The sequence below is a fragment of the Palaemon carinicauda genome, unplaced genomic scaffold, assembly GCF_036898095.1.
Source record: "Palaemon carinicauda isolate YSFRI2023 unplaced genomic scaffold, ASM3689809v2 scaffold240, whole genome shotgun sequence".
NCBI lineage: Eukaryota > Metazoa > Arthropoda > Malacostraca > Decapoda > Palaemonidae > Palaemon > Palaemon carinicauda.
In genome coordinates, this window is record NW_027170032.1 from 139682 (window position 1) to 149581 (window position 9900).

The following is a 9900-nucleotide window of genomic DNA, read 5'->3' on the forward strand; positions in this document are numbered from 1 at the left end:
GAATAATGCTATAAGCCCAGGGGCTCCAAAAGGGAAAATAGCCCCGTGAGAAAAGGAAACAAAGAAAAATAGAATATTTTAAGAACAGTAACATTAAAATAGATATTTCCTATATAATGTATAAATACTTTAACAAAAAAAAGAGGAAGAGAAATAAGATAGAATAGTGTGCCCGACTGTACCGTCAAGCAAGAGGGTTTTTTTTATTCACATTTTTATCATAATCATTTGATATTAGGGAAGATGTAATTTATCATACAGTATTTGCAACTCAGAGGGGTGCGTTTGATTCCCCTTTCTGACGTGTTTTGTGGTTGGTACTGCAGGTGGTGGTAAAAGTATTCCCAATCATCCTTTGCCCTTAAAGTATTTGGGTTATGCATTATACCAATCATTCAATCCATGTTGTTATTTCTTACTTGGTTGTTCAACTTCACCATGTTTCCTTGTTGCATTTTTCAACTGAGTCCCTCGTCAGGCTCGGAGGAGCATAGAGAGGGAAGGTCCTCTTCTTTTTCATTTGTTGGATTTTGGCTACCCACCAAAATTGGGGGAAGTGCCTTGGTATATGGGTAAATAGATTTTTCAACTTTTATACAAATTTTAAGAGATTGTCCTCGGACGAGCGTTACAGAAACCTAGAAATATAACGCTAGGGTTTTCTTCTTCTTCTTCTTCTTCTTCTTCTTCTTCTTCTTTAATAATAATAATAATAATAATAATAATAATAATAATAATAATAATAATAATAATAATAATAATAATAATAATAATTGGTTCTTTGTACTCTATTCATCGGTTTGTATTTACAGGAACATGTGGAGAAACTATCTGAGCGATCTGTGCTGTACATCAATACGGACACCTGTGCCTCTGGGCCCATTCTGAATGTTCCTGCCAGTCCACTGATATGGGATGCTATTCAAGAAGTCTCTAAATTGGTATGTGGAAAGAGAGTGTAAGAGAGTTCGTGTTTATGAGGAAGAGAATTTAGCGAATGTTTAGTATAAATGTATATTGCACAGAAGTTCACTCAGCTGTTTATGGGTACCAGCATCTGTTGTGGTAAAAAAAAAAGGCAGGGCACTAACAGCCTTTCTCTAAAAAAATTGTTACTAATAAATTAGAAAGATGCACCCCAGTGGTGAAACCCACTACAATGGGGAAAACTGATGTTGAAAAAAAAAAAAATAATAATAAAATTTATTGTCTCCTTTCAACATTTGAATGACATTTACAATGTGCCCCATTTCAACATTTTAATGAAATTTAGAGTCCGCTTTCTACTTTTTAATGAAGTTTACGAAGTGTCGCCTTTCAACTTTTTAATGGAATTTACAAAGTGTCCCCTTTCAAAATTTTAATGAAATTCACAAAGTGTCCCCTTTCAGAATTTTAATGAAATGTACCAAGTGTCACTTTTCAACATCTTAATTAAATTTACCGAGTCCCCTTTCAACTTTTTAAGGAAATTCATAATGTTCCCTTGGTGGGTGAAAAAAGAAAGGATGAATAACAAATTATCTATTATTCATCCTTGCATACAGAATATTGATTATAACTTTTTTATTGTCTTGTCAGCTCAGATAAGTAAAATTGTATATATTTTTTTTTCTAAATTAAGAGGCTCATCTTTTCTTTTCACAGATTCCTGGAGTGAGAGATGGACCAACGGTCTATGACGAAATGGTTGCTTATCATAAGCTTCAAAATAAGTCATCTCCAGAGTAAGTATGTTATACCATGGTGGTAACTGCGCTTCAGGTCATAATTCAGATGTTTTATATGGACATACATATATGGGGACTTTACTTCGGATAGGAATGCATGTGTTATTTGATGAACTTCAGCCTATTCTGTGTGGCAGATATATTACCATCTTACATTAACTATCAGACACCTGGCAATTCTCTATCAATTTAATCAACACATGCAACAATGACAATAGGAAATGCGTATTTTATTGTTTGGTACCAAAATATGAATTGTATTCAGAACCAGTTGTGGATTTAAATTCTGCATATATATATATATATATATATATATATATATATATATATATATATATATATATATATATATATATATATATATATATATATATCCTTGTTTAACACTACTCTAAAAATGAATGATGATGAATAGTAAACTAAACTTATGCATAAAGTTGACCTTATTACCTTTACTGATAATCCTACGGTGTAATGAAATATGGAAAGTTCATGGAATGTTACAGAACTTTGCAGACAGTTATATAAATCTGGACAGGTAAGTTTCCTGAGAATAAGCATTGCTGTATAACAACTGCTCATACAAAGGTAATAGTGAAATGCATCTAAAATAAAGTATCTGTTAGTAGCACAATATGCGTAATTTCTTAAATTTCAAATAAATAATCTATCTGCTGAGTCATCAGCAGCCATTGCCTGGCCCTCCTTGGTCCTAGCTTGGGTGGAGAGGCGGCTTGCTCGCTGATCATATGTATATAAGGTCAGTAACTAGTTCATTGTCCTGCTTGCTAGGGCAATGTCAATGTCCCTTGCCTCTGCCATTCATGAGCGACCGTTAAACCTTTAAACTGCCAATCCATTCATTGATATCTTTCATAAATTTTCTATGTTTCCAGAATGAAAACATTGGGAGGAGGTAGTGACTACGCCCCTTTTTCGTTTTATTGTGGAATCCCTTCTCTGGACATCTGGTTCAGAACTGACAAGGTTAGTCAATTATAATAACTGTTATTATCACAGTAAATCCATTCCGATCTTGTTATTGTATTACAAAGGCAAATATATCAAGTAACCTATGATCATTAGCATAAGTTCTAATACTTGAAATATTTCGATATTGCTCTGTATTTCTAACTCAAACAATCATTAATTGTTAATTACTTTTTCATATCGTTTATTTATTTCCTTATTTCCTATACTCACTGGGCTATTTTTCCCTATTGGAGCCCTTGGGTTTATGAGTAGCAATTGCCATAGCCACTTTACCATGGTCTTCCAAAATCTTTGGTTAGAGTTCTCTTGCTCGAGGGTACATTCAGGTGAGGTGTGCCAGGATTTCCTGTGTCCAACTGTACCAGAAGAAGATAGCTAGGTTTTTTATACGTAAAGTAGGGAGATATTGTTCTTCAATTATCTGTTGTGTTAGGAAGAGTTAACACTTCTCTGTAAACATTGTAAGACATTACATCTGAGTGGCCTTGGATTTTTATCACTAATTTATTTATATTTCTTTCTTTTAGTTACGTTTAGTTCCATGATAAAGCAATAGGTTAAGATATCTTACATCAAGCAATAAGCTAAAGGGATGGCCAACAATAAAATAGGAACCAGTCACAAAAATCAATCTATATTTAACAAATTACAAAGGATAAAAAAGGGAAGTGTGAATAGGAATAAATAATGTAGAAAAACCTCGGTTTCTGCCAACACATTACGGACCTCTTCTTCTTCTTCTTCTTCTTCTTTTCACCCACCATTATCCCTATATTAAAGAGTCGGCTGCCTGATGCGTCTTCTCCAATAGCTTCTATCAAAGGCATTCACTTCCAGTAAACCTCTTCTCTCCATATCATCCTTTACCTTATCTGGCCATCTAGTTTTCTGCTGTCCTCTTGATCTTCCCCACTCTAACAGGTTCCTCTAAAGCCCTCCTCACTCCCTCCGGATCTCTTGAGAGCTGGCAAAGGTTATCATTTACCTAGCTATTGATATCACTCTATTGACATCACTTTCTATACGCCATCAATTCTTTCAGAATAAATATGACATCTCCACCTACCCCGCCTACCACACGGGCTTCGAGACCTTTTACATGATGGAGAACCACATTGATCCTGGTTTCAGGATCATCCAGGGCTGCAGCAGAGTGGCCCTTCTGACGCTCAAGTATTTCAGCGACTCCGTCATCATCCCCTACAGCTTGGAGAGACTTCCGGAGGCGGCCAAAAAAGCTCTGGACAGCTTCAAGGGGAATGGAGTCAGAGATAAATTGGTTAACATATACGATAAGTACTGTGAGTCATTGCAATTATTATTGTTATTCTTGAACTAATTTTATATGGAATGTTTTCAATGGTTCTAATGATTTAGGTTTCAATATTTCTGCACTGCATTCCGCCAATAATTGGGTAATTTTCTTACTTCATATCTTGGAGAAGCATATGCCCAAATGATTAGTGGTAACACAAATAGAATGATTTGTCACAAAAGGTAGTGTTGAGTTCACGCAAAATGCAGTTGTATTAAAAACTAAGAAACATGCCTAATATTAGTTAGGTTTTAAACTTGATATAATTTGAGAAAGTATATCCAAATTAAAGACAGAGTTAGAAATTATTGTAAATCATCATCATCATCATCTCGTCCAACGTCTATTGACGCAAAGGGCTTCAGTTATATTTCCCCAGTGGTCTCTATCTTGAGCTTTTAAATCAATACTTCTCCATTCATCGTCTCCCACTTCACGCTTTATAGTCCTCGGCCATGTAAGTCTGGGTCTTCTAACTCTTCTAGTGCCTTGAGGAGCCCAGGTGTAAATCACAGTTGTCCTATTTTGCAAATACCAGTGGGTTCCATGAAGCATTTCGGTTATATCTATTACCTGTTATGGGGTATGAAGTTGAATCCTAACAAAACTCAAAGTGTGATTGTAAGTAGGTCAAGGACGGTGGATCCTCAACATCCCGATATCATTTTTAATAATGTTTCTTTAAATTTGTATATCTCTTATAAAATTTTAGGTGTGATTCTCAACAGCAAATTTACTTTTGAGAAACACATTGGGTCTGTGTCTTCTTCAATTGCACAAAAAATTGGCTTATTGAGAAAGTCTTACAAGATTTTCGGTGATCAATCTATTCTGAAGAAGTGTTTTGATTCTTTCATTCTACCTTATTTTGAGTATTGTTCTCCTGTCTGGTCTTCAGCTGCTGATTCTCATCTTAATTTGTTGGACAGAATCATAGAGTCTATTAAATTTCTTATTCCTGATCTAGATATTAATCTTTGGCACCGTCGTTCAATTAATTCATTATGCATGTTGCATAAGATTTTTCATAACTCTGACCACCCTTTACATTCAGATCTCCCGGGACAATTCTCTCCTGTTCGTAATACTAGGCAGGCAGTTAATTCTAATAGCCAGGCCTTCTCCATCATGAGGCTCAATACTATACAGTATTTTAGAAGTTTTACTCCAGCTGTAACCAAGTTGTGGAATGATCTCCCTAATTGGTAGTTGAATCAGTAGAACCTCAAAAGTTCAAAGTTGCAGCAAATGTTTTTATTTGGACAAGGCTGACATGAGTCTTTCTATAGTTTATAAATGACATATCTGTGTTGACGTTGTTAATAGTTTATATATTACATATCGGTTTTGACGTTGTTACCGTTTTTATGAGGATTTGTTGTTAATCTGTTTCATCATTTATTTTTTTCCTTGTTTCCTTTCCTCACTTGGTTATTTTCCCAATTGGAGCCCTTGGGCTTATAGACTATTGCTTTTGCAACTAGGGTTGTAGCTTGGCTAGTAATAATAATATTATCTATTAGCTGTTGGCTAAAGAATAATCCCTGCACTACCCTTACAAGATAATGTCATGATAGAAGTCTGTTTGAGGATGACAAAAATAAACCTTTCAAATATATTTATGCGGTTATGTGCAACGAGGAGCCATACATGCTCACAAAAATCTGGCCCAGAAAAACATCTAAAGAAAGCATCTCATAATATACCAAAATCGTAAGGAATACTTTTGATAGAAAACCCGTCACTTAATATTGCAGAAGAATTGTTCTTAATACTAGCAACTTGGTAGCAGAACATTGCCTCTAATAGGCAACATTCTTCAACAAGTGAGCAGGAGCGAAGTCTGTTTGATTATCGAAGGGCCAATTGCGTGAAAGACTGGGACCTGATTCCAGGATATGAAGTTGAAATGTAGAGCTCAGTATTCATCAACTATCATTTCACGAATAGGATAAAACGATTATTGATGATATTAGATTTTTATTATATAATATAGATCATTATAAGCAGTTCTTATAGGAAAGGATAGAAAATCACAAGTTTTCAACAACTGCCTCTGAGTGTAAGTTTAGAAAAAGTAGATATTGAAGTTACAATGGAAAAGGAAAAGACTCTCCTAGTAAAGCCATCCTTACTCAAACACACTTTGTGGCCTGCAGCATTTTACTTTTTATAATATGGCAGTAAAAAATAATATTCTGGATTATTTTCTAAACATAATTCTTCTTTTTTCATGTAATTTAATTATCTGCATATCAAAGTTCATTGTAAGAAGTGGAAGCTATTAATTGAATATGATTTTTTTTCTTACACCCAGCTCTTCTTGAAGAATCCGTTGATAACTTTTCAGTGGCAACATCTACATTTGCCAAGAACTTGATGCATAAGGAAAGCAGCATTAATGAGTAAGTATTTTTAATTAATTTAACATTTAAGATTAAGTTATATGGAATGCACTGAAGTTTAGGCTAAATGGGCCTTTCCTAATATTTTTAGGATTTTCTCTCCACTTTCGTTTAGACAAAATTAGGCCTAGTTAAAAAAAATGTTTTAAAAGTAAAATGTTAATAGTATATTCTAAAGGTTAGCCCAATCCTTAAAGATACAGTAATCTAAAAGTAAAATGCTCCATTTAGGCCTACAACCTGTTTGAGTATCATCTCTCTTCCCCTCTTGTTTAAATACTACGACGGTAGGCCTATTTAGTTCAATGTGTCAAGATAATTTAAAATTAAAATTCTCTGTTTACGGCCTATTTGACTTTTTAAACACAACTAGGCCTAGTTAGCTCAACGTGTAAAGATAATACAAAAGTAATATGCTCCATTTATAGCTTGTTTGAGTTTTTGGATGCTCAGAAAGACATACTTTACATTCAAATCAAAATCAAAATTTTCTTGATATAGCTTCCAGACACAATGATAGTTTACTAAACTAACTCGCCAATAAAACGGGACTAAAGTAAAACATAGTATGCAATATTAATCTCTTAACAACAGCACACTGATATCTTTGAATATTTCGCATATTTCTTTTTATTCAATCTTGGATTTTATCATAGAAAATTTTTATTCTTAAGACTTTTTTGTAGTATAACTAAAAATTATTCTTCATAATAATTTCAAAAAAATAGAATTGTGAAGAAAAATGTAATCTAGTTATTAAGAAAAATTATAAAATTTTTGCAACTTTGATAAACCAAATATATTTTTATACAGCAGATAACAATTCAAATGCACCATTAGAACAACGAAAATTACCGAGAGAAAAAATTGAATACAAAATAAAGGGAGATGAAAGAGACTAATTTCTCTCATTGGTCATAGTAGTCTTAATCAATTTTCACTGAGTCTGAAAATCATTTAGGCTTTTCATAGTCACTTACACTTACAGTCTTGCAGTGTCTGTCACTAAGGCTTTTTTTATTATTTCCATTTCACTCAGCCCAATTATGATACGAGCTATCAACGACCAGATGATGAAGCTGGAACAAGTTTTTGTCCTATCTGCCGGTTTGCCTGGTAGACCTCAAACGAGGTGAGTTTACTTATCATTTAACTAACAACTATTCTTACCAGCTATTAAGTTAAAGCTATTCTTAGGTATAACACCTGCCCTAGAAAAGGATTTTGACATAGGAAAAATCTATTTTTGGGTAAGATAGCCATGTCGTCCCGATGGAAGTTCCTCTATGCAGCTTTCTAGTTGGGATATTTCGGCGAGTGGTATACCAAGGAATTTTACACGTAGAGGTATCCCGGGGTTACTAACCCTGGAGCGAATATCCTGAGAGATAATAGTGTATGTAACAGGGACATGTTTAAACACAACCATGGCTCTCTTTTCCAACTAGGATTATAGCCTACTACCAGTAATAATAATAATAATAATATTAATAATAATAATAATAATAATAAACTATTATCTGTACTATCAGATTATTCTAAGCAGGCACCTAGCTTAGCTTCCCACAACCTAGTCATAAATGTTGTATGCACAGATGTCAGACTAATTCAGTCTTATAACACTAAATTTAGTTATCTGTCTTTTCATTAAAAAAAAAAAAATTATTTCCATACTTATATCGTGATAAAATAAACTATCAAATGGAAGAGCTAATTAGACAACCTCTAAATTAAATACAATGTTCACTCTCTTCTTAGGGTAGAGGAGACTCTTTAGCTATGGTAAGCAGCTCTTCTTGGAGAAGGACACTCCAAAATCAAACCATTGTTCTCTAGTCTTGGGTAGTGCCATAGCCTCTGTACCATGGTCTTTCATTGTCTTTGGGTGGAGTTCTCTTGCTTAAGGGTACACTGTGGCACACTATTCTATCTTGTTTCTCTCCCTCTTGTTATTTTTTTAACTTTTTGTAGTTTATATATGAAATATTTATTTCAGTGTTGTTACTATTCTTGAAATATTTTATATTAATTGTTAATTAATTTTCTTGTGGTTTGCTTATTTCCTTTCCTCACTGGGCCATTTTCCCTGTTGGAGCCCTTGGGCTTAAACCATATTGCTTTTTTTACTAGTGTTGTAGTTTAGCAAATAATAATAATAATAATAATAATAATAATAATAATAATAATAATAATAATAATAATAATAATATTTCTTGCATTTCAGACACGCCCTCTTCGCCCCCAGCCAGTTTGACAGCTACGAAGCCTCAGGGTTTCCGGGGATTAGTGATCTCCTTTACGAACGTGAAAACCTTGATGTCAATGAGAAGAAAAAGAAAGAGAAGGAGATTATGAGACATATTTCTGACCTGACAATTCTATTCCAAAGAGCTACAAGTCTTTTGAAAGACTTTCACTTCTTTTAGAGTAGAAAATGTGAAATATTTTGAGTTGGCATGTCACCTGGGCAGATGTTTTTGGTGTTTTTTAAGTTTTTTTTTTTATATATATACTTTAGTTGGCAAGCTTCAAACCAAAGAGCTATGTGTTGCTCAGTTGTTGACAAAACTGAAGGTATCAATACTCGTCAAAGTAAAATGGGCATGAACATGCTGACAACAGTTTAGCCACCCGTCTGAAGTAGGTTTACTTGATATGAAGATTGGGGAACAGATAGTCTGAAGTAGTCTACTTGGTATGAAGATTGAGGCACAGACAGTATGCAATAGGCCTACTTGGTATAAAGATTGAGAGACAGATAGGTAAAAATAAGCCTTCTTGTCATGAAGCTTGGGGGAAGGATAGCCTGAAGTAGTCCTACAGTACATGGTATGAAGATTGGGTCACATATGTTAAAAGCGACCAAAAATTATGCTCTGGTGACAGTCTTTAGGCAGATTTCGTATTTTGAGTTATTCATCACTGTTTTTCATACTTTTAGTACACAACAGATGAGTTTTATTAACAATTGAAAAATTTTATACAAAGGTATGATATACTGATTATCCATAAATAATGTATATATGTATATTATATTTACCCTGTCTATTCTATTGATGAATACTTGTATTATTATACTGTATGGATGCCGGGTCTGAGCACCTAAAATGTATTATACGACTATGACTCTCGAAGTCAAGGCATTAAAAATACTATACTAAGGCTCGTCACTGGGAACCAAACATATAATATGATATATATTACGACTAGCAAGTTAATTAACCTCCCGGATTTCCAAATTATCTTGTTTGTTTTTACATTAAAACTGTTACACTTCAAAACATTAAAACACGAATTCTGAGACCGTTAACTAACTCCCAAACAGCAATATATAAAGCACTGAATATCCATAGGTATCCTAAGCACACTCAAAACTAAACTGGGTAATTACTTTTAAGTATTGATAACACTTATTTAAATCACTGTTTTTATTAACAGGAATCAATCGGAAACTGGT

General features: G+C 33.8%; 1 protein-coding gene across 1 annotated transcript in view; it reads left to right on the plus strand.

Annotated features, from left to right (window-relative positions):
- The window catches only part of LOC137636150 (N-acetylated-alpha-linked acidic dipeptidase 2-like), a 69348-nt gene extending 59844 nt beyond the window's left edge, over positions 1-9504 (plus strand). Inside the window, exons 12-18 of the mRNA XM_068368556.1 lie at positions 813-941; positions 1648-1727; positions 2627-2717; positions 3766-4024; positions 6356-6443; positions 7483-7575; positions 8668-9504. Of these exons, the coding sequence (XP_068224657.1) occupies positions 813-941; positions 1648-1727; positions 2627-2717; positions 3766-4024; positions 6356-6443; positions 7483-7575; positions 8668-8869 (942 nt within the window). The 3' untranslated portion in view covers positions 8870-9504. The remainder of the gene's footprint in view (positions 1-812; positions 942-1647; positions 1728-2626; positions 2718-3765; positions 4025-6355; positions 6444-7482; positions 7576-8667) is intronic.
- The last annotated feature ends 396 nt before the right edge of the window (positions 9505-9900 follow it).